The sequence below is a fragment of the Caloenas nicobarica genome, chromosome 6, assembly GCF_036013445.1.
Source record: "Caloenas nicobarica isolate bCalNic1 chromosome 6, bCalNic1.hap1, whole genome shotgun sequence".
Classification (NCBI taxonomy): Eukaryota; Metazoa; Chordata; class Aves; order Columbiformes; family Columbidae; genus Caloenas; species Caloenas nicobarica.
In genome coordinates, this window is record NC_088250.1 from 5,470,959 (window position 1) to 5,496,905 (window position 25,947).

At 42.9% G+C, this 25,947-nt stretch overlaps 1 protein-coding gene across 3 annotated transcripts in view; it reads right to left on the reverse strand.

Moving 5' to 3' along the window:
* Positions 1–25,947, reverse strand: part of PLEKHM3 (pleckstrin homology domain containing M3) — an 86,796-nt gene that overhangs the window by 35,285 nt on the left and 25,564 nt on the right. For all 3 annotated transcript variants that reach the window (XM_065638197.1, XM_065638196.1, XM_065638195.1), the window contains exons 4-6: positions 16,634–16,779; positions 11,448–11,641; positions 129–192 (exon numbers count right to left, since the gene is read on the reverse strand). In XM_065638197.1, coding sequence (XP_065494269.1) covers positions 129–192; positions 11,448–11,641; positions 16,634–16,779 — 404 coding nt within the window. The remainder of the gene's footprint in view (positions 1–128; positions 193–11,447; positions 11,642–16,633; positions 16,780–25,947) is intronic.

Consider the following 25,947-nt stretch of genomic DNA (forward strand, 5'->3'; position numbering starts at 1 on the left):
ACCACATACATGGCTTGGAAGTAAAGCTATTTATCGTATGATTAGCAGAAAGGGGGGGATGTACAATCAGCACTGAAGATGAGAATAGGTTTGATGTGGAACCAGAAGAATTAGTTGAAGAAACTTACCTGCTGAAGGTCTGCGAGAGAATAAAGGTGGATTTGCTGGAGAAGATACTCTCTGGGAAAGATCCTGGAAAAGACAAGAATGGATGTGTGTCACATCTTTTTGACTGGGAAACTCCAAGATTTCCTCTCCCCACCAAAAGCCTGTAGAACAACGGATGCTACAGAGAGCGCTTGTCAGAAACTGGAATTATGCCACCCTGTAAGCATCAACTAATTTTACAGCATCCCTCATGTGCACAATTCCACAATAAGAACAAATGCTGTGCCAGTGTCAGTCTCTGACAGTCAGGTAAGCATGTTCTGCAACATTTACAGTAATTGAAAGCTCATCCTAAGCACAGGTGTTTCTTTAAACAATTAAGCCAGTAATAAAAACAAATAACTCAAACTACACATTGAAAGTATTTCTTATGGTTTTAGTACAACCAGGTTTTAGTTCCCGGTGTGCTAGAAAGCTGTAACAGTTAATTTCAGACGTGATTTATGGTTTTGTAAGCAAAGTAACTATATTGGGAAAAATGTCATGCAAATACTGTTCTTCCAACAAAGTTGATTGATATCAATTCCCTTTTGCATACAGAAATATATATATTGCTATATACTTTATTATGACTTATTTGAGAAAGGCCTGTTTTCCTTACATAAACCAAAGTTTCAGGCAAAACCATTGATAATCCACTGACAGAGCTGTTCAGTAAAGCTAAATTACAGAAACCTGAACGGAGAAGTGATGTCCTAATTAAAGTGACTTGCAGTAAAATGAAAAACTGGGTTAAAGTAACACTAAAGAGAAAAATGGACCTTGTAAAGGTAAGTGGATCCTAGCAAGAAAGTTGATGAAAACCTGTGTATCTGCCATAAAGATGTCAGGAAACGAAAAAGTGCATCTAAGTAAAAGGTCTTTGTGTGCACACATAAACAACCAGCTAACGAGCTTTATTTTCCATCCACACAGAACAAACATATCACCACACTAAGGTATGGTGGGGAGTGGACAATCACATCAGCTTTTCAAAAAAAGCAACTAAATACCTCAGGAGGTGCAAGTATTTTACACTACATGTTGCTTAGAGAAGAAATTGTGAAGTCAGTTCCTACATACTAATCACGTAGTTTTAAGGCCATACAGAAACAACATTCTTGATATTATTAAATGCATGAACAAAGCCCTGGCAAAGATTGGTTTGTAATGGTAAAACTGAACGGCAGTGAATAGAAAGACCAGTGGACATGTTCAAAAAAACAAAGATACTGAAAAGCAAATATGAACTTTCATGATCATGATATGAGACTACAGAGAAAGTACACAGGAACTCAAAGAGGAGATTTTAGAAGCTGTGACAACATAATTGGCTAAGACATAGATCAGCAGAGATAACAGTCCCAACCGCGATCTTTGACAGAACACTGAATCTAAGAAATAAGGGAAGCACCTCAGTTTATTCTACTCCATTAGTTGTCGTAAACAACTACCTGAAAGTGATGCTTTCAAAGCTGTCTTGGAGGGACTAGGACTTTCCACTGCTGTTAAGGTGAGTGGTACAAAGCCAGATATCAGACAATATTTGACACTGAGATTCCTCATTTGCGCATAGAATATCGCTTGCTAAGGAGTCAACTCTGAAGAGCATTTTGAAGCCATTAGTATTTTTCAGCTCTGATAGAATTTCTTTCATTAAAATTTCCCCATCATTCTCACCTGATTACACGGGCAGGCACTAAACAGTGCAGTAGATTTGCCAGGAACTGTATTATTTGCTGATGGCCTTACAGCACTGCTAAAGAAAATAATTAGCTAGCGAAAGATTTCTTTTTTCAGGAAACAGCCTGGATAGCCCATAAGGCAGAAACTGTTCAATGACTACTATTGATGACTAACATCACGTTCCTCTGCCTTCAAGTACTGCATTCTATTTCCTGCACGCTCTAACTCCTAATAAAAAGTGTGCGGATGAAAAGCAAACTCATGATGGAAGGAGTCCCTCTGTCAGGGGGGTCTTGGCCAGCACAGGTGCTGGTGACCATCGTCCTCTCCCTGTACCTGTCCCCCTCTCTGAGGGATGCCAGTTTGCAGCAGCAGCAGCTCTGCAGAGCCAGCGTCCAACGCTCCTCCTCCTTCCAAACCTATTCCCAGGAAAAGAAGCAGGCACTGCCCTCCCAGTTATGCAAGACACGTATCCACACGCACATACCTGGCACTCAAGTGAGAGGAGCACTTATTGCCATTGCTATGGAAACTGAGGCATTAAAAACCCTCAGTAACTAAGGCTGGTCCAGCTTTGGATTTGCAGTCCTTCAGTCGACTCAAAAAAATCAGAATTTGGTTGTCGTGGACCACAGAAAAACTGCTGAGCAGCCAGAGCTTGCAAGTACATCAGCATTTACAAAATTTCTTGTGAAGCAACATGCGGACGTTCATTAATGCTCCCTCAACACCTGTGCACGTCACCAAAGGTGGAGAGCACACAGCTCCATCAGCCTGAAACCACCAAAATGGCCTAAAAGTCAGCAGCTCAGTCCCTGATCATTTAAAACATGAAAGATGTACCCTTACCACACCTGTGGTGAGCTGAGCGGTTGTTTCAAAAACACATCTTGCTGTGCTGCACGTCTGCAATTAAGATCTCCTCCCAAAAACTTCTATTAGTCCCATTTGGAAAGAAAAACCAAAACTAAACAGCTATCTGAGCATAACTTGTGAAGCCACCTGTTTATTGGCAGTTTTGTGAGCCTCTAGTGGGTGCGGAGTAAGAGGCAGCAGAATACCAAACTCAAAGACATTTTCAAAAAACCTCATCATAAAATGCAAGCAAATCAGTTGGGGCAGGAAATCTATGCAGACCAAGTAGTCCAGCAAGCAAGAAAATGAATGCTGTCTGGTCTCCAACAGCTTGCTTGTCTTTGCAGGTTCTCTAACGAGATGATGCCTTATATAAAGTCATTTTTGGTAGGGGGTACACAGGAGTAATTCAGAGCCACCTGCATCTCGACCCAGATGCTTCCTCTCGTGATGTCTTTGCTGTCTCCATCCCTCTGTCCACTGCAACCGAAATTGGCCAAAGGAAGCCCAGGTCAGTGGAGCGCAGTAGGTGGATGGGGCTCACACAAACCCCACACCGTTGCATTAGCGTCCAGACAAAGTACGGCATGGCATCCAGATCAACTGAAAATCACAGACCACAGAGCAGGCTAAGATAACTACACTTAGAGACATTGCACTAGAAATAATGTATTTACTTTCTGCACGAGATGGAGCTTTGAGCGTGCTTGGGGTAACATAAAGCCTTGATCCAAAAAGACCAAAACAAGTGCTTGCATTTTATAATATTTTTGCCTTGATATAAAGGTCCTTTACAAACACCAAGCGGGAAATCTCTGATAAGTTATTCGAAAGCAAAATAAAATATGTCAGTTTTGTAAACGTTTTGATCAATGTGCTGTAATGAACTGGATTTTTTTTTAAAAGTTGGTCAATTAAAAGTATTCAATAAACAGTGTCCTTTCAGTCAAATCTTAACACAGAAAAAAAACTGGAATGAGCTAGACAGAGGTCAAAAGCATGTTAAGACTCATCACAATAAAAACTCAAACCTCTGCTGCTTCAGAATGTGACCCGTGACCCTTGAGAAGCAAACGGTATTGAGTGCACGTCCCACTAAAAGCATCTCCTAAGCTTTCACAGTTTGGAAACTCCCGGAGCAGTTTCACCATGGATGCAAAACAGAAGGGTTGTGAGTCACAGGGCTGCTGTGCCGGAAACCCTGACTACCCGTCAGGGTTAAGCCTGCAATGAACAACCCAAGTTCAATGCTAACCAGCCCTCCAGCTTTGCCAGTTCCTGTGAACAATGAAATCCAAAGTCCTACTGGTTAAAGGTCTCTAAATTGCTTTATTGTCACATGCTAGAAATAAAAGCAATCAACGCAAGCAGGAAAGAAACCCACCATTGGAGACTTTCAGTCCAACTAAAAGAGCAAAATTGAGCATTCTCAGCTTGTGATTTTTTTTTTTTTTTTTTTTTTGCTTGATACTTTGTAATCTGAGGCACAACCTTCGGGCAAGATAGAACCAGAAATTTCATCCGTTCCCTTTCGGATGATCTTATCAGGTAAGTATTTGCACAAACAAAGGTTATCTTTTAGTGTCCTCCTGCAAACAGAACCAGTGATAAGACTTTGCTTTTTGCATTTGGACAAAGTGTGTAGTCATGGTGCTTTGTTAGCACTAAGTAATTGCTCTGCATTTAAAACCTGTTTATCATCAGCTCAGCTAATTTTTCTCCAATGGGTTAAATACCCTGACAGCTCTGCCAGAGCTACAACCAATTAATCTGCCCAAGCCTGACACTATAACCCAAGTAGAAACGTGATAAGCAGAGCGAACTCTTCTTTCTACAGCACAACCAAAAGAAATCAAGTCGGCTGGCAGGTGGGCACAACCACGGCTCTTTTGCACCACAAGCCCTGCTGAAACCCGGGGTGCGAGGCGGGGAGGTCGGGAAAGCTGGCACCACAATTTCATGTGCCAGCCAGGAGCGCCTTGTTTGACCAGGTTGAGAAGTGTATGACTGAGCTGTGACTCACAGGAGCCGCAGATGCCCCAGTCCAGCCCACAGCCCCATTCACCGTACTCTCCACCCTCTGCAGGAACCTGCTACACCCACCGCTGGCACAGCACCACGGCTACCACCTGCATTTCCTCAGCCAGCGCGGTTCATACTTACGCCACCACCAATTTACTTTTAAGCTACTGCACCATGCTGCAAACTAAAGCAGCTGACGGGCAAGCACATGCTGATTACCGCTGTTCCCACGTTTCTTTTTGCCCCCTAAATGAGGGGCAAGGGACCCTGCGCAGTCCCTGCAGCTCCACCGGTTGCGCAGAGGAACCACAAACGCTCCAATCTCAGCAGGAGCACGAATTTTTCAGAGTTACTATTCAAGAAGTACAGGGGGATATCAGTGAATTACCAGTTATCCCAAATATATGCGTTAGGGTAAATAACATCTCTTGCTAGGTTTTCTCTTGCAATTCATTTGACAGTGAATCTGTTAATTGAAGGTAGAGAACAGCATCAGAGGTAGGACTTTTTTCCAGTGTTGCTAATTCTCATAGTTTTATTCAGGCTTTTGATTTTGTGTTTCCTTGGAAATCCCAGCTCCAGGAAGTTGGGAGAGGAGAACCCCAACTTTCCAGCCAAAAAAGGTTACTCAGGAAAGTGGGGCCCTGGGAAACCTGGTGATTTGAAAGTCAAAAGGTAATAATAAGTTAATGAATTCAAAAGAAAAAAAACACTTATTTATTTAATTCTTGTGGTATTATACCAGATTAATGATTTTTTATAATTCTACTGGTTTGGCTAAAAAAGCATTTGTGAATCATTTCACATTCATGAGGTACGAACACTCTTCTGGCTACATTCTGGGAGCAGCCATTCCGAAATACCGTCAGCCCACACTAAGTGCTAGATTTATTAGCAAACATGTCCAGGTCAGGTATTGTTTCTTCTTGTTATGAAATTCCCCAGGAGCATCTCTGTGTTAAAACAGTTACTCTTATCATCCATCAGCAATCCTCAACCAGTATATAAACTTTCAACTAAAATGCAGTACATTAACTCTCTAGTCTGTGGTTACTTGAGCAAGGATACGGTAACATTGTAAAAGACAAGAATTACTACAGATCAAACTCGGGAATCAAGTACTACTGTTACTAAAAGCAGGATGTAGAAAATTAGAGGCACACAGCTTCATTTTTAAATCAAAATAGCTTAGATCCCCCAATTAACTTGAAATGAAAAATAAGAAAATGCTCTCTGTTTTTGCCAGGCACTTGCCATTTGCTTCTGGAAGTTCTGATATAAAAATACAGGGATAAAAATGGAACAAGTCACATTTAACGTGATAACACTTATAATGGGAACTTCTAAAAATCATGATTTTTTTTTAAAGTAGTCTAATCTCAAAAGATGAATAGAAAGTACCATTTTGAAAAATGTCAAATACTACTGATGTATTTGACAAGGAGATGCAGGTGAGCCCCTAGACCAGAAAACAAACTGAAAGCCTCACCTGTCCTCTGGAAAACTTATCATATACACCCTGGCATGCTCCTCAGCTGGATGCTGACCATGGCAGAGCACCGGCTTGTGCTTTTAACCTTCCCTTGGCTTGATCAGACAGCAGTACAACCTCCACCCTGTCTGCTCCGGCACACATCTTGTTGCTCTCACTCCGTATGTTAGCCCTAGTTGAAGTGAAAGCTCGAAGTCCACCACAAATCCATCCCCTACGGTTTGAGCCAAATGATTTTTTAAGATGATAACTTGAAAGGACGCTACACACACAGTTACTTCTTCCGATAGACACAAGAGTTGAAGCAAAGCGGGGGTCTTTTTGTAAGAGCTCCATCAACAGGCATGTATTGTTTCAGCTACTGCAATGATTACATACACGCGAGACCTATATAAAAAAACAAATGGCTCGTGCATACTTCTCTGCGTTTGTCTTCTCACCTTTCCTCACTTTGGGCTGTTGTTTGGTCTTAACACTGGATCCACTCAGGATATCCAGATATCCTCTTTGAATGAGTTTCTCTCTTGTCCTCTTTCCAATCACCCATGCAGCAAGTTTTCTTCTTCTCTTGGTCTTGCCATTAACTCAGAGCCCTGAGTGCTATGAAACCACATCCTTTTGTTCCTTTCCTGCTCAAACGTTCTTTTTGCAGTCTACTGCTTCCACAAGTTTTGCCTTTGTTTCCCTACTTCCGGATTTTCCACCCTCCAAATAGCCCTCCCCATTGCAAAGAAAATGGAGACAACAGTCTCCTTTGGCTGGACATGACTTAATGACCTTCTGTTGTCCTTGGTCTGAAAGATGACACAGCCCCAGCTTCACATAGGTGAGGTATTTGGTGGCATAGTGATTGCGTGAGATCAATCAGGATTCCTGTGATGTGTTTAGACAGGTTCCCCAATTGCCACACAAATATTTTGAAAGTAATCTACTCCTGTGTCAGAAGTGATATGTCTAAGGCCTCACTGTAGGAAGTGACAGGAGTCTATTGTTCAACATAACCGAATTTGGGATTGTTCCGCGTTGTGCTGACAGACGGGCAGGCTCAGCCAGGACCACACGTCTGCGGCACTGGAGGTGTTACCTTCAACCCCCTGCTGCCACAGTAAGCTCTCATCTGGTCTTCCTACGAGACACTACGTAATGTATCCAGCGCTGGAGTTTTGCTAGAGTAAAACCGATGTATCGCTGTTCTGGAGCTGACAGACAAATGGTATCAGACAGAGACGAGCAACAAGAGGGAAAGTCTTCCATAAAAAGGGCACTGCAACGAGCACTTATGTAGAGGCGAATGTGCTGCAGAACATCTATCTTGTGTCCCTGCCATACACGTAAAATATTTGGGCTAGAAACACCTGAACTGCAGGTTTAGGTGTACAGGTGAGAGAGCAGAGAGCCCAGAGAGAGCTCTAAGGTTGACCTGGGTTAGCCTGCCCTACAGTAAACGTGGAGGTGCCTGAAGACTCCCCAAAAAATCATTGACAGTTCCTTGACCTGAAAAGCCTTCGACCATGACAAGAACAGACGAAAAGAGGCTGTGGCATATGGACACACTGTTAGTGTGTCTTATGTCTAGAGAGAAAAGGAAGAAAGCAAAACCACAATAAAACTTGCATCATTCAGCACAGCTTCACAGAACAACCTCATTATTTAATGGACTTGGAGATTCTCGCTCTTTCCTAGCTATCAGTTTTGTTGAGTCCATTTTGTTTGCCTGTGCCGCTTGCTCATCATTCACCATCCCACAATCTGCAGGTGGTGGTGGGACCTGTACAGCTCCACTTGTACTAATTCTCTGCTGGCACGAGGTTTCGGTCTTGTGCATTTCTGCCTGAGCAGCATCCACGCAAGCAAGGCAACCAAAGCAAGCAAGAACTTGTTGAGTAAAGACATTTGAGGCAAATCATGTCTGTTGCAATACCGAGGTGACAGCCACGGCAAACTAGGCATAACAACGTCCCTTGTAAAACAGGGAGCTCAGCAACAGGCTGCAGTCTCAGCTGGCTGATCGCGGAGGAACGCTGCTGGTCCGCACCAGTGGAGGGCCTTATTTCTCCTCCCAGCCAAGTCTCCGTTCCTTTATTTTTTTCCCTTGTAAATATAAAAAAGCTTAGAATCCAGTGGAGCAATAGGTGAGAACAAATCATTATAACTGATGAAGACCACTTTTATTGTGAGCCTTCTAGCTACTTTTAGGATTTCTTCTGCTTCTTTTCCTTTTTTCCTTCCTTTTTTTCTATTTAGTCACTTGCTTCTTCAATGTCCACAATGTGGTTCAGCCCTCAGTTCTCTGCTAGATGCCAAGTTTCAAAGTTCCCAAAGTACCTATCTATGCACACCAAGCATTATAAATAACATTTCCACTTTTAAGCCAACTAGATCCTGAGCTAACCTGGTCCATTGCCATCTGGAATTCTTCAGAAAAAGTGACTTGTTAGCACTGTAAACAGTTTTGTCTTCCCAGAGGACACCAAGAGTTTCCAGCTTCATTGCCATCTTCATTTTGCGATGTGGGTTCAAGAGCAAGGTATAGATTTAAAGAAGATGATAATGCAAATAGTATTAATAAAAGAAAGCTCAGAGTGATCTGCTTTTCCCTAATAAGGCAGGTTCTATCAGTGTCCCAAAGGCAGCAAGGTGCCAATACAATTAATCAGTCTGTTTTTAGTTCTCCCTAGACAGCAATATTAACAGTTTGTTTCAGTCTGTTTATATGGGTCTGACAGGTCTTCAAGATGCTGCGTTCACTTGCTTGTGATTAATAGTCATTCACATGCTAAGGTGAAGACCAAGCAGAAAGAGAATGTTTTTAGAGCAGGACAGATAACTGGATTCTCTCCCCCAGCCTTTCATTTCTAACTGGGAAACAATACTAAATTTAGGAACACTGTCTCACCGTATTGTTTAAACTCCTCCTTTTCTTGCAACTTGCCTCTGTGATGAGCCAAAAGGAAATTTAAATCACATATTTTCTTCGTTTACTTTTCAGCTGTGGTCTATAAAGCCATCACATTGATAGTGAATGTCTGCACACTGTGATAATACATACAGAAAGCAAAGCCATTGAGACCAGTTCTGAGCAAGGAATAACTCCTGGGAAAAGAACGTTTCTTCCTTTCCATTTCTGCAAACCTCTTAGGGGAGGATCTGAGGGACCAACTGAGCACCACACCCAACCCAACAGAGACTTCACAGACCAAGCAGTAGCTGTACTCTAAGGTGTGTTCTGTACATTCCTTCAGTGGCTTTTACAGCACTTTTAACTGGAGATGCTGCCCTAGCACAAAATTAAACCCTTCTTGGGCTGAGGTCCTGCTCTCCACCACAGAGAGTTTTAATTGAAGGAACCCTTAGATAAGAAAAGGGAGCACTTGGAGCATTTCTCAGTTTCGCTTTCTGCCATCCTAGGTGTTTCATCTTGATACAGGGAGTTTTTTCTCTCTCCTTCCCACCTCAAGAAAAGATCATGCACACACTTCTGTGCTAATTTTTGTCCATTCTCTCTTCTCTCCATTTCCTTGGCACTTGATATCCCTCCTTTTTGGACGTAGGTTTTGGGGCTCCCTCTTTGTCCTGGTTTCTTCATTGACTCCTAATTTCCTGAGATCCCCTCCCTCTTTGAGTCTCCTCCTTCTCCTGGCTTTCCCTCATCCCTTTGTCTCTAGTCCATTGATTTCTCTGCTCAGGACTCCTTTGATCTCTCTTCTTTCATTCTCTTACCATTCAGTCTCGTGCGTCCTCCTGTCTATTTTAATCAGGGCATTCTTTTCTTCAGCATTAATCAGAAAGCATAATTTCTTTTCTGCCACTTTTTATGAACAGCAGCCTTCACAAATCCTATTCTCCTTTTAGTTTTATTGCAGTTGAATAGGATGGCATAGGAAAGTTATTATAGCTGAATAGCAAAACAACTCTGCAAGATAAAACCATCCTCTAGAATAAAAGAAAAATCATCCTAATTTTTAAAATGCTGTGAGCTGCCCTATCGAATAATAGGAATTGAGCAGCAAGACACAGGCATGTTAACACACAGTGGGTCTGACACAAGCACCCAGTAGTGCTCTCCAGAAACTTGTTGCTATGTCCTTCTCTTAGTTGTTCTAGGTAGTTCATCAAGCAGTGACATCGGTTATATACTGAACAGCAGGTGGCCCATTCCTTACCTGGGATGAAGACACTGCAGCCTTCTCTCCCTCCCAGCAAATTCGGGTCCCTCATCTCTAAAACATCATGCTCAAAATAGAGTCACTGATGTCCTCTGCTTCCTGCCCTTTGGCAGCTCAGAATTTCAAAGCGGCGGCTTTCCTATTGGCGGTCTTGTCTTACAAGCTTGGGGTATCAAAATGTTTACAGATTCATTAACCACCAGGTCAGCTGCATGTGCCTGGAGCCACTCACCTCACGGTGTGCCATGAGCAGCGACATCTCCCCATCTCTTTCGGAGATCCATGACAAAAGTAACTTGGCTTTTTTAAGGTCACGACTGTGGCTTGATGGTTTTAAGATTGTTCATTTTTAGCTCAGAAAAACACCGCAGCAGCTGAAAGGACTAAGATACCTCCCTTCTAAAATGAAGCTCACTTTTCATAAAGCTACTGTTTCCACCACAGAAAACTCAACGTGAAACACCTTCTGCTGTGCTGTGACCATGTGTTTTCCAATAAACAAGCCACTCAGCACAGCCATGTCATGGATGGAAAAGATAGTGGCTGAGCAAGAGTATGACTGCTCTGGTGTCACATAACTCATACGCCAGGTGACGTGCCAGGGAACCACAGCTGGCCTCTGCCCTTGGTGAGATCACATCACAGAAGAGGGCAGAAGCGCAGAGCAGGTGAGTGACTCCGGCCTCTCTCATGCTTTGCCGTACTGAGAGGTGGTTCAAAGGTCCCAACAGTGGCTGCAACACTGCAAGGCCACGGCAGGTGGATGAGTTATCACACCTGATCGAAAATACTCACACACAGCCAGGAGGCCTGAGGAGGAGTAAAAGATGCTCACCACAATGTGTGACCCCTGGGCTAACAGCTGTCAAGAACAATTGCAGATGTTCAGACCCTATAAAACCATTTTCTTTGGCAACAGATAACCCAGCTTCCCAGGGAAGTCAGATACAAGCACAACATTTTTCTATGCAGGTAATACCTTCACACTAGATCACGAAACAAAACAAAATTAAAAAAAAAAAGATAAAAGCAACATGACAACGGAACTACATCCTTGCACTGTTGTCTGTGTTTCTTACCTTCTGCGCAGATCTTCAGCCACTGCTGCTCTGCAGCTGAACAAATAGGCTCGGAGAGATTTTAGCTGCTGTCTCAGGCGGACAACAGTTGCCAGAGGTTCCACATGGTTGTACAACATGGGATTTTCCTGCTGGATATCAATCAATGGCTCCTCATAAACATATTCCAGGAACTCTTTGGCTTGCTTTGACACCTGAAAAATACAGTGATCAGTTTAGCTAGGCTTTCCTCCCAACTTCTTTTAAGCCGATCTTCCCCTCTGTGATCTGTCAGCTATCCGCTGCATCTGAAATCTCGCTCTGTTACCAATTACAGATGAAGACAGAGCTGAGAGAAATCCAACTGTCCCTGCTCATAGCCAAGCCAAACTTCATCAAGCCCATCACATTGACTATATGAGATAATTAATCACCTACCCAAAGTACAGCGATATTTGCAGCCACACCTGTTTTCACTGCAGGGTAACATAGCTTATTAGATATTTTTAAAGTCTAAAAACTGATTACCAAGTTTCTTCCCTGTTAATGTTTTGCTGTTTGTTCACTATTACCTTTTTGGCAAGAAGCGATTAGGTAAGTGCCAAAGCACAACATTAGAAAAGGAAACATACACACTGCAAATCCAATCACGCTGTACTATCCCAGCGTATAGAACTCCAGTGTAAAATCCTACTTCTGTTTGTGACATGCTCAGCCAGTATGGTTAAAATCATGTAAAAAGAAAATAATCAGAAGCACATCTATCAGGTTGTTGTCTATTTTTTAAAGTACAGATAAATAACATTGACTTTTATTGGTACTATTGACTCCCAGTGTTTCATCTGCAAGAAATTTTTCTTGTGCCTTTTTCATGATAGTGTTCTGTTCTATCTCCACCTGCAAAGAGCTACTGTAATCTTGATAAATTAATGGGACTTTTGTTCCCACTAGAAAAAATAATCCTGTTTCTGAGGTGAGAAGGCCAAATTCCCTCTCATTCCTTATTCCTGCATTTTATCACAGCTGGAAAAGAGAAGAAGGGATTATCTGAAATGAGCTGCAAATCACGTGAAACTGTGCTATAGAAATACTATTTCTTCCACGATTCAATTAGTTCTCCTGGTCCTTTACATCAGTGTTTACACTGAGTTGAGGGAGGGATGAGTTAGGCTGACAAAAGGAGAAAGGGCACACCATAGCCTCTGGAGATTTAGGATCTTATTTCTCTTCTGGTGCTGTAAGGTAGGAAGTTGGTAAAAGCAATAAACATCCTCATAAATAGCACCACTTCCAAAACCAGCCACAAGCTACTAGCTACAGGAGTCACTAGCTACTTACAGGGACAGCTAACCCCAAATGTAACCTTTTTGCAATGCATAATAAAAAATATAAGAAATAATGCCAAGGCCAGCCTTCTCACCTATAACTACACAGATAATACAATGTGTAATTTTAAATACAGCAGTCTGTAACTCCATAGGTTTCCCAGGCCCTGAAGCTGTATTAAATATCTCACCTACTGGTATCAAACATCCCCCTCATTTATTTTTCTTTCATTTCCTTTTTTTTTGCCTTTTCTTTTTTATTTAATAATGCATTTACAAGGAATTGTGCCATCTGAATGGAAGCATAGGTAACATGCTATGTAAGAGGCAGCACAGGCAACTTGGATTTTGTAGCACAAAACTCTACAAACATCAAATATGTCAAATTTTCTAACAGCAGCAATGTTGATGTTTTATTAGATATGCCAACTGCAGTGCACAAAAGAGACTGCAGTTCAGCAACCCGCTTTTCCCATCATTAAACTATTTGGCTGTAATAGCTCAGCAATCCCCTGACAACTGCTGTTTCTACACTAAATATTATTCCTCTTCCACTGATGGGCAAACTAAGCCATATATGCAGCGATTCTCTCAGAGGCACATGAATGCCTGGTACAGAGATGAGCACCTCTGGTGTCCAGTGTTCTTTGTAGTCTTATTTGCTTGCTTTAACCCCCCGTGGAAGCAACAGGCTCCTCATCCACCTGCCCTGCTGTCTTGATTTACTGTCCAAGCCCTACACCCCTGCCCATGCACCCTTGTGCCCTGTGTGGGACCACCCTCCTGAGGCTCCAACGCTAAGAGTACAGAAACAAAAAAATACCAGAATTGAGGTCACCTGGGTGACTCTGCAACACATATGCACTATGATGACAAAGTATTACTGTGTGGCTCCAGCACTGCAAGGTCTGAGTGCAGCCTTTGAGGAGAGAGGAGCAAAGCAAAACCTTTCTCACTACTTGCCAACACAACGTACCTGCAGAGTGTTGGCTGCAGGAAAAGCAGCTTTACCCAACGGGCAGATGTCGGTTCACTCTGCATGCCTCACACAGACACATAGGTCATATAAAACATTCACTCACGTTGCCAACCATAGCCAAGTTACAAGCTGAAATGATGTCTTATAATGGCAAGGGTTGGGCAGTCATAATAGTTCAGGTTATTACCAGCCAATATTCCAGTATGTGTACTAGCATACTCACAGTTCCCCAGTTTTACTGGGCAGATTAAAAAAGCCAGAAAGAGACAGAAGATGCAAAGTGCAACAGGGTTTTAGCTTTAAATGGCATACAAGGATGGATACTAACATTTCCAGACTTCTTTTCTAGAGGCTGCAAACTTACAGTTCAGAATTCAATTTACCAGAAGTCAGCCTCCCTTGACACCTTCTGGCACGGGGAGTTCATTTCCCGCTGTGTTTGTCTGGAAGCCACCTGAACCAAACTGTAATACTTACTAAAACAGTTGGTCTAAGTAAAAGGAAGAAAGAATATTCACAAGATTACCTCTTTTCCCTTCACACAAACACAAGAAAAAACACAAATGTGAAAATAGTAGGGAGATAGGGAAAAAAAGTGAACTTGGGGACTGAACTGCTCCTCTGGTTAAGACAGAAGCAACATGCCTGTCTGCCAAGTCCCTTCAAAGAGCTTTTATTGCAGTCAAGGGAATTTTTCTTTTCCTACCCCTGTGCTTTCAGGTGTTAAGTGCGTTGTTGTTTTTCAATATCCTGGGTACGGGAAGACACAATGATACAGATTTCTACCACTGCTGTTTTTTCATGACCTGTCTTGCCAAAAGCAGACAAGAACCTTTCCATTTGCAAAACTTAATTGATGCAATGGTTTACTTTACAGCTGGTGCTCAGATGAAAATTATTACTCCCAAGATCACCGCAAGGAAGTGGGACAAGATACCTGTCTTTGCCAAATCAGCACATTTAATCAATACACTACTAAAGAATCATACAGTTCCATTATCACTATAAGTGTAGCAGCCAGCACTAAGTTGCCTTTTAGACTATACAGAAGAAATAGACATCAGACCTTATCTCTGAATGGAGAAAGGAGTGAGGATGTAAAAGTGCAGGCAGTAAGTGCTCTAACTCAGAAAAGTACTGCTCAGTTCCCATGGAGGTATAGCAGGGACAGAAATAAAGGCATGTGTATGCAGAATTGAGCAGAAAGGGGGAAACCCCAAAGATTTCACGAAAGTAACAAGAACTACTTGTTATCTTAATTCTGCACAGGGATGGGATGGAGCTGAGAAGATCCAACGCATGATCTCAGCTCATTTGTCACACTGACACTGTGGCACACGATGTCCTCTTCACCTTGCCTCCGTCCCTTAGTTCCTCCTCTAACAGCTGGGGATGCTGTAGTGTTTTCCCACCTAAGGGATGACGTTCCTTTCTTAAATCCACCTCTCCGAGCACTTTGGCACAGAGACTGGTGAAGTATCTGCACAGAATTTGCTCCTGCTCCCAAGCCACCTCTCAGCTATTCTGACTGTCTACAAAAAAGTGTAAATTGATAATTTCTCACTATTAGAGTGAGATTACAGTAGACTGAGTTGTCAAGGAATGCTTAAGCTTAAAAGTCCATTTGCTTTTGGGCCACAGCTGCCCACACCAAGACCACAGGAAACAGAGCATAGTTTTTACCCTGCAGGTTTAGAAAACAGTTTATTTTCTTGGCAGTATTACTGACAGCTTGGTATGAGGTCTTTGACTTACCACCCACTTGCCCCATACCAGTGCTACCTATACTACCATGGGCTAGCAAGTTTAGTCCTTAGCAAAAGCATCCAAAGAAAGAACCCTTAAATATTTATTCCTAGCTTCTAGGAAAGGGAGTGGGTTTTGTCTCCACACATAGGAGCTTTGTAACTCTGAAGAATCTTGCATTTCATGGTGCAAGACTATCATTTTCCTGATGGCAGGCTCCAGCTACCTTTTAAAAATCTCCCTGTCTGACAAATTTTCTTCTTCAAGAGAGCTGCTTTTCCTGTAATAGGGCATTTACTGGTTATTTTTTTCCTTTTCAAATAACCCATAATAATAATATTTGCAGACACAAAACATCAAACAGCCTCTCCTAACAGTGGCTGCTAGGTCTAAAGCTCTAGCACGGTCTGGATCCCTTATGAGTTTGTTATTGTTTCAGCATATGCTTCTCGAGATGGCAAAATAACACTGCTACGTGTTTGCTGGCATAATGTTTTGAGGCAGGTAATCAGTTGCCCCTCTCTAGCAACCAGCCACTGAGGCAGCAGCAAATAGCAGATTACTGAAGTTTTAGAAAAGCTGCTTGTGTGGCAAGTGAACAGCTGTGGAATTTTCTTTTTATGTTACTTTTGGCTGTCTGGTCCAAACAAGTGCTGTAGCAATGTCCTTATAGTGTCCTCAAAACGTTTGTGCCGAAGGACAGGACATACTGGGCCTTGTGAACACTACGTTTGGGTATGCTGGTTTGCCAGTGGGCATTTCCACTATTTAGCATCTATCACCAAGCAGTGCCAATCCATAGTCCCTAGTGCTCATGACACAGGTACTCCTCAGGGGCCCAATAACTGCAAATATTAGGACTAAAAGAGACGTTTCAGTGTTCTGTCCTTCTATGTCTCTTGAACAACCACATATGCAACAATGGAAAAGACACCACCAAGAAAGAGAAGCATGGCTGGAACGCCTTAGGCCTGGCTAAGGAAATCATGATGAAAACATCTGTCTTGTTGAGAAAGCGTGGCTCATTTTGGCAAGAGGGACAAAGAAGACAGTATTAGCAGTCAATGCCTTTAACCTTCAACTGTTACAATGTCTGTGGTTCCATCTGAAGAGCAATCCAGTCTACTTGCTAGCAAGCCAACCTGCGGGGAGATTACCTTGTATTTGGAAGTGTCCCAGTTGTGAACCAGCCGTGCAGGGATGAGGAAGCTGTCATCCACGTGGCAGGTGCTGCAGTAATACCATCCGCTGTAGCTGCACACCTTGGCTTTCCCATTGGACAAGCCTATGGAGCGCTGACAGCCTGGAGAAGAGAGAGGGGAAAAAGTCTGGGTTTGTATACCACGCCAGAGGTACACACTCAGGAGGCAGTAAGAAAAATAATTATTCCCCCCATCTGAAACAGTTTTTAAATTTTATTTGTTTATTTCTCATTCCCTAAAAACAGAGGAATAAATATCTGTATCCTTGGACTGGCACTGAACAAGCGTACACTAACTTGGGCATCTATGACAGAGTTCAGAGAGCAATCAAAGGATATCAAGCACTTCTCAAGAAACAAAGGCAGAAGACCAGCTTTGAGACACTAGGCATCTAAAAAGCCAGAGTCATCTGAAAACCATGACCTGAAGCTTAGACAGAAAACACCAGACCACAGAAGCACCGTGTGCTCGCTCCGGGCGGCCAGGAGGGATGCTGGCTTGGCAGGCAGGATTCAGCCACAGAATTAGCACAGCCCAGTCATATTGAGAACCAGTGGTCCTTGACTAGCAGTGGTGGCACAGCTCGATTTCCTGCAGGTTGGTTGGTTTTTTTTTTTTCCTCCTTATGATTGGATTACCCTGCGTCTTACAAGGCCTGAGGTCTGCCTGCCACTCTTTTTACAGCTGCATCGCTTGCCTCTTCCTGCACCCTCCTGTGTGGAGTCCCTGGGATAAAACTATGTATTCAAAAGCTGCTGCTTTACTTGGAAAGAACTAATGCAAATTCCTTCATCTGACCACCTGTTCTCACAAAACACATAGAAACTCACTGTATTTGACACCTCTGTCTTTCTCTCAACTGTGGCTTAAATGAGCCAACAGGTTCCAATAATACTAGAGTGGAGGGTTGAAGACAGACAGCACAGTCACATTAAACAACCTGCTCAGGAAGCAAGGCTAAAAATGTTTGGATAAGATATAATGAGATGTCTGTGGTTGTTACTAACATCTCTTTGACACAGCACACATGACGGTATTTCTGCATTTCCTTCAAATGTTAGTGTCCCCATCTGACATTTACAGCTACAGACACAACTAGCACCAGAGCCCCACTCCAGCATGTGCTGGGTGCTCAGACAGTCTCTGCTGGAGCTGGTTAGTAATGCGGATTAGCAGAATCCTTGTACATCACTTTTACAGCAAAAGTATTGGTTAAACAAGAGTTTTTCAGGCAGAAGTCAACTGACTGAGTGCTTTTGTCAGTATAACTGATTTTGTTCAGTGTAATTATGTCATTCCCACTGAAGGCATCTTTTTCCCTGATTTGAGGAGAGATTGCATCTCGACTGCTCTAGGCACAAATTAAACTCTTCCTTCTCCCCCCGCCATTAGCTGATGCTACCATGTCCCCTCTGCTCTAATCAAATAATTATAATAACCTGACCGACACAATTAATTCACTTCTTCCTCTTCCAACCTCCCGAGCCACCTGGACATTGGTTCTCTGCAATACACACTGTCAAGTGAGTCAGTGTGCAACATGTCCCATCTCCATCTCACTCTCCCCTTCCCTCTTTTTTGAAGTGATGATATGCAGTTTCTTGAAAAAGGCAAATATATAAACAGGTCAGTTAATTAGACACTTCTGTTAATGTCTCCTGCTTTACCATTCATAAGATTAGAGCATAAGTATAAACATATATCTCAAGTGATCCAACTCAACATGCGTAATGCAAAAATGTGATCTCAGCTAATAACCAAACAGAAAACCCAAACATTATGGCTGTAAACTATTATAATTGTAGAAATAATTGTTGTATGGTAAATATTAGTAGAACTTTTTGCAAAGCAGTATTTTTAGGGCAGAAGGAATATATGTATCCTTTTGTAAGGGTAAAGTCAACTCGACTCCTAGCCACTCCACAGGCTGCTGGTTTGTCTTAGTGCCCCAACTCCTCTCCATTAGACTGAAGGCAAGAATAAGCTAAACTCCACTTCGAATTGCCACCATCCTTGACTAAAACGGTTGCAGTTGAGAAGTCACCATTTTAAGGCCTAATTTCTTGCAGCCTCCTAGAGCCTCATTTCAGTTCACAGGGAGAGTTTCCCCAGGAGAGGAATGACAGAGCACAGAAGTCAGGAGAACTGAAGGTCTACAGGGTGAGGAGGGTCTCAGCAAGCAATCCTGGATGCCCTTCCCTTCAGGAAGGGTGGTTTTATAAGAAGGAAAAAGTGGAACAAGTTTCTACCCAAGCAGCATGCATTGCTTCCTCCCTTATTCCAGCCCTTCTCTGAGCCCATGTTTGTTTTCTCACTCCTCAGAAACACATTTTCACACAGAGTAATTTCTCATTCCTCTTCATATTCTCATGAAAATCGTATTCTGCAAAGCTACAGAACAGTTTTAAGATTGCAGTATTTCAGATGAGAATGTGGCACTGGCACCTACCTTGCATTTTCCCTTATCTTACAAGCTTTGCTGTTTGAAAATCACCATCCTTTCCATTCCTATCTGTTGTGATTCATAATGATGGCTATTTCTACAATCCTTTCAAATCAAGTTATCAAAGCACTGATTTTCTTTGATGTTATGCAGTTCAAAGTGATGTAGTGTGACAAACATATTTCTGTGGCATAGACCACTTATGCTACTTTGGTTTTTTAAGATGGAAAAAAAAAGAGCAAGAGTGAGAAAGAAAGAAGAGGAGGAAGGAACATCTCTTGTGCCCTAATGCCCTTGGAAATCCTGCACCTGGATATTCAGGTACATAAACTTGCCATCATGTTTACCAGAAGCAAGGGCAGTACTGATTCCTGGCTTTAAACTCTTGAGCATCCCTCTCAGCACAACAGTCAGATGCAGCTGGACCACCTCGGAAATCAGTAACACAAGTCACCAAATAGTTGGGGTGGAGGGCGGGACCATTTCAAGTTTTCGGAGGAAACACTTGGCTATAGCTACAGAAAGCACCTTCCACGGGATGGGGGGAAAAAGCAGAACGACTTCCACCAAGCATCTCTCGCCTGTTCCTAATGCTCATACAGAATATTATCTGTATAACATCTGTACAAAGGTCTGGCAAACCCTGAGCCTAGAGCAAGGAGAATACTAGATATTTACTATTACCCAAATTCATCCCTACCTAGAGGATGTTATAGAGCAAGCTGCAGAGGGAAAAGTGTAGCTGTAGGTTTAGTGTTAGCAAAGTGAGGGAAGGAATAATCCCAAACCTTTCATCATAGAAAATATAACAAAACAGCCTTGGAATCAAGCAAAGAAAAAGGGTTAGAAAAAATAGCAGCAAGAAAGTGCTGCTGGGCACAGATGCAACTCTCACAGTAATATGTCAGTGAGCAGAGCAGGAGTGTCAACATCAAGAGGTTCATCTCCAAGTGCTAAGGCTTCGGGAGGAAAGGAGGACAGGAAGATGAGTTAAAAAGCTGTAACAAGTCTTTCTCCTTGACTTAAGGTGGTGGTGAGGACAGTATGGAGGAAGAATCCAAGACACTTCAATATAATTCCTCTTCTGCAAAGTATGGAAAACACCACCTCTCCCACTTTAGAGGGTTGCATACTCTTATGGTCAAGGAAGACATACACAACTATTCTTTTTATCCAGATACCTTTTCTTTAACCTTTTAGCAAGAGGAGATTGGAGCAGCTCCACACTGAAACAGACACAGTGGAAGACCAAACTAGAATTAAGTACATAACCGTTTTTTCTTATTCAATCAAGTTCCTTGTTCAGTATCAGTAAAAAGCAACTCCCCCGTGATTGTGTACCATAATTAAATCTGTGACAGATTAGCTTAGAAGTTAATCCATTTAGAAACAACATACAATATGAAAAAAAGAAAATGACCCACAGACTTCAAAAGGCTTTCAGCTTGATAAAGCCATAAACAGACGAGGAAGGAGCACAGCAACAAATTTTCAGAGTGTTGGATCAGACATACGATGTTGCTCTAACTGCTCTGCACAACCAGAAAGATAAGGTGAGAATTTCTTGTGGCCTTGTGTTTCTGTGCATCTATTCCAATCCACTCCACCACGGGAAAACTAACTCAGGAGAAAGACACACTAAACTTAAACTCAGGAGAACAACACACTAACAACTCACCTCAGTTCCCCCTCCCGCCCACCCATTTGCAACTTGCATCACACTTTGTCCTTTTCCCAGTATTGCCTTTCTGCCAAAGCAATTCTCTTTCTAAAGAAATAATCAAAACTCATAAACCTCCAAGCAAAATCTGACTCCTTACTCACCTTGCCTACTTTTTGGTAAGGTTCTTACGGGCTTTAAAAAAAACACCACCACAAAACCTTCACAGATTAAAGGCAGAAAATTTTCCCTGTTGAAGCCATGTGGATTTGACCCTATCCAGTCATAATTATCTAATCAACATATAAATCCCATATTATTTATGTCAGCAATGTACAAATCCCACTTTAATTATAATCTATATCAGCTTCTCCGGAAATAAGGATGGGTTCACTAGTCCCCAACTCCCACACTCAATTTTTTTTAACCAGACTCCAAGGGATGGACGAACCATTCTGAGTCAATGGAAAGCTCGACTATTAGCTGGTGCTCAGGACTCAGCCCTAAATTAAGAGCATTTCCATCTTCATTAGTGCAATTTGAAGATAGAGTGCATGACCCTGTCTCTCCCATCTTGCAGAATCCAGCTCAACTAACTTAGCCCACCCACTCCAGGCTGTAGCCTGGTCTGGGGACACAGGCCACTCCAGTTTAGGAAATTAGCTTTTTATTTGCTTGGATTTCCACACTTGAATTTCACCAGAATATAGGTTCTTTTACCTCCAGTGTCAAATGCTGAGAAGGGCCGAGATGTCATTCTTTCCAGAGAAGTTGCTCCAAGGGAATGATAAACAGCCATAAAGACACATTTCACACACAGTTATAATTGTGAATCCTTTAACACATGGCCAGTTTGCATACTCCTAGTGCATCCTTTCACCTCCTTTCTGCCCATACCCAGACCAACAGCGCTGAGGAAGAATACCACACACCTCAAGCAAATTCACTATTCTTTCCCTCATGCCCTTACAGAATTATTCTCTGCAATATCTGGTGCTTTGCTGAGACTCTGAAGCTCAGCCCAACAGAAGGGAATGGGAGCTCCCATGGAATGACTTATTAGCAGGATTCAGTAATTCACCAGCTCTTTAGCCAGGGATGGGAACTGAACGCATTCTCTGGGCCAGCTCTTGAAGTCTGCCAGCTAGGAGTAAGTACATAATTTGAGCATAATTAGTAATGGTATTCCCATTCCTACAGTTGATTACACTCAGTTTTATATCCTAAGAAGGCAGAGAAGAGAGCGGAGCAAAGAGCAGGCCAGCCATTTGTGTGGTCAGGGCACACACTGCTGCCAGCATCCTCAGCTGGGACCAGGTCGTTTAGAAAAAAGAGCCTCTACGTAACTCAGTTTTCATTTCTGCTCTGCAGTTAGTCTGAAAACGTCTTACCCCTGCACTGTTCATTTATTTACTCACACTGAGGGCTACCTGGTTTGCTAAGTTTCACTTATTTGATACAGCAGCTATTAACACACCTAGAAATAATCAGCTCTGTTTCTGCTTGAACATACAGCTGGTTTCGTACCTTCCTTTAACATGAGAATCAACTGTGCAGTAAGTGTGGTTACATATATTTTTTGCCAATGCTATTTGGCTGAATTTCTTCTTGCTCGCACATCACTAGCACAGCATTACCTTGCGCATATGCAGTATTTGGATTTACACAGCACGGGCATGTATCAGTCTACTGACATTGCAGAAGGCCAGTTTCAGAGCCTGAAACCTTCCCGCCAGTCGGCCTGCGGCTTGTTCTGTAACTTCTTTTACATTCCCCCTGATCTGATCCACACAAAATAGTTCTGCTGATAATACACTGCTTTGGCATGTGACAGAAGAGAGGGAAGCCCTGCCAACACACGCACAAACACCCTAGTTTCATCGTAGTGGACCTAAAGCAGCTGTATTTTAATTCTGTACTTGTCCCTTGACACTGCACGCCCACGTGGATGCTTCGATGCCAAGCAAACACACCGAGCAGCATTAGGAGGGGCTCCCTGTGATGCCAGCTTCTGTGAAGTCTCTAAGATTCCCACATCTTTGCTACCTCCTCTCTGTTAAATTTTATTAAAACCATCACGTGGATTCAAATCCTATGGGGGAGGAGTAAAACTGCATTATAACGTAAGATTTGTTTTCTTAGGAAAACAAATTAATAGTCATGTCTCAAGCCAGTTCAGGGGCCTGGTATAAACTGCAACTGCAGAAAAAGCGTTATGCAGATATACCCTGTCTGTGCCTTCCTGTGAAGGCAAGGCCTTTATTAGCAAACCTGGCTTGACTGATGCGAAAGATGCTAGCCCAACAAATAAAGCTGCCCCTTGTAATGCAATTCATAGGGAACCTCTGGGTTTTCCAGAGAACTGGGGAGGTGAGAGGTGGGGGGAGTGTTGGGGTTTTTGGTTCTGAAAACACTTCCTTTTGCCCAGACGTAGCTTTTTCCATCCCAACAAAAGTGAGAGTTAAGACATTCAGACTCCCTGGTTTTGGCATTCTCTTCTTTGAACTTCTTGCCAAAAGATTCATCAAGACTAGCTTCACTCAATAAATGAACTAAAAAAACCCCCAAGTAACCAAGCGTTCTTTGGGGCAGTGGAACTAATACCCAGCACCCCCGAGCCAGGAAGAAACGCGGCATAGCCAAGGACAAACATAGAGCCTGCGCTGAGAGTAGAGACATGCTCTCACACAGAAGAACTGAGCTCATAACAGCAAAAGAAATAAGCACAAATATTTTATTCATAATGGAAAAAACAAAACTAAACCACACAAACATGTTGAAACCTGTAGAGTTGCTCAGAGAGGCAGATTAGAGCAATGGGGTCACCCATCCCCATACAGGCAGGACAGGTGGCCATTAAACCTGCCAGCAGGAATGCGTAGATTTATCAGCCAAGACATCTGTATCAGCTGTTCTGCCTGAAGGGCCGAGGCAAAGACATCAGTAAAACACCAGCTGAGGATTGCAAAGCGCACATCAGGGTGCAGAACAGGCACTGAACTGGCCAAGTACTCGGCTAAACTGCCTTTTTCAGCAGCAGCAGGCCAAGTCCAAACAAAATCCTACCAAAGGGAAAATCCCAGTCTGCGAAGGTGCCGGCCAGATCCTAGGAAGGTGAAGGACCCAACTTCTACCAGCTTGGACAAAGCTAATAGTCTTCACTGCCATTTTCCCTGGTCAAGCCATCTTAAACTTGTGTTGCAGAGCTCGCTCACCTTACCGCTGGATATTAAATGGCTTCTGTGATCATAAGTGATCACTGGTAACAGCTTTAATTAACTCAAGCAAGTAAGAGAGATACCATGCGGTATTTTCTGATCTTTGCCCAAACAAGAGCTGTCACAGGGCGAAGCACTGTGGACCAGCAACCTTCTGTTTTGAAACACGTAGGTCCACTGTAAATTAAGTGCTCCTTGCTACAAAAATTCAAGTCACCCTTCTCTGAAAACTTTCTCCCACTCCTCCCAACAAGTCAGCGGCTTTGTTTATACCTGGTGTATTTCCCAAATACTAATTTAGCTATGGACAATAGTTTTTTGCTCATCTGGTTTTGGCTAACAAAGAGTTCAGAATTACCACTGTTAGCAGTGGAAGTTTTAGTTTTGAATCAATAGAAACAGGGCCTGAAAGTCACATACAAGACTGGAAGAGTATGGTCTAAGGTGAATATACTTAAACAATAAAACCTTTACAAGGTAAAACACATTCTCAGGGGATTTTACAGAGTCACAAATACAGGGAAGGCAAAAAGCTGCTGCAGTCTTGGAACAAAGACATCAATTGAAATGAAACCAAGCACAAAATATATACAGCCCTTAGAAAGCACAATCCTAAAAGCCCCGAACAGGTAAGAACAATTGTTATTTGGGACTACAAATGTGATGAGAGTGCTGACAACTTTCCAAAGGACCTTCTGGTATTCTGTTATTGTGCTATGTTTGCTAAGAATTGTCCCCTAGTATTTTTCTCTCAGTGCCAAACTACAAATAGGTGCTGGGTGTGATGACAGCTCACAAAGTATTTGTTGAATTCACAGAAGGAGCACATATGCTATTCAGCTACCTGTATTTGAGAAGTTTCAACTAAGCGGCTTTTTGAGAAGTGAACAAAGCCAACATAGCACCTGGGCAATTTTTTTTTTTTTAAATCACACTTGTTGGCTTGCAAGCTATTAGGAAAATCCTTCCTTTTCACTGAGGATAAAAAAAGAAAGAGAGGAACTTTACTTTTAGCACAGTAGGGGCTGGTTCCAGAGCAGTGGGGTGAGCCAGAGCAGAGGCTGCATGACCTGGGCATGTTGCACTGGACTGCCCCCCGACACGCACGATCACAGCGGTAGAGGCAGAAGGAGTCCTCGAAAGCCAACAGCTTTGCACCCGCTGCCCAATCTGACAGGGCTGCAGGCTCAGGAAATAGCCCATTTACTAACCGTGGCTTCTCTGCACCTCGTGTTCAGCTCAGCCAGCCAAGCCAGTGGAGCCCTAATAGCAGTATTTATCTTTTTGGCAAGTGAGGAGACATGGAGAAAGCAGGGAGAAGACAGAAGGCACCCCAGAAGAGGAGCAAGAAAAGCCACACAGACAAACCAAAGGGTATAGAGCACACTTTGCAGAAGGCGGAAACTCCAACATCCATTAGGACTTGCAGTCTAAGCAACAAGGGTTCCTGGCAGACACGATTGTCTTCACTGGAAAAAATGTTTGTTTTAATAAAGGACAGGGAGGAGAAAAAAAAAAAAACCACGGTGAAAAGGAAGAGAGACATCAAAAGAACAGGAGTCATGCAAAAACAGGAGGCAAGGGCAGAGGCTGTTTGTCTTCCCCATGAAGGCACATGCCAGGGAAATAGCAATAGCGAAGGGCAGCTAAGGACATTTGCCCTTACAGAGCTCCAGGAGCAACTCCTGCCTTTCCCCAGGAGCCCACAGACAGACCAACAGGGAGACAGGACACCCACAGGAGTACTTACAACCGGCTACCGCTGTCTGCAAGATGCTGCACTTGCCAAACACACATTTTGATGGAAGTCACCTCACCCCAAATTTGTAACATGAACAATTTGGGGGTTTTCCTTGACTCCAGGTGAAATAAATACATAAAAAATAACAACACTCCCTGCAACAGATCATTCTAACATGATGCGCGTCTCTTATTTCCTACATATTAA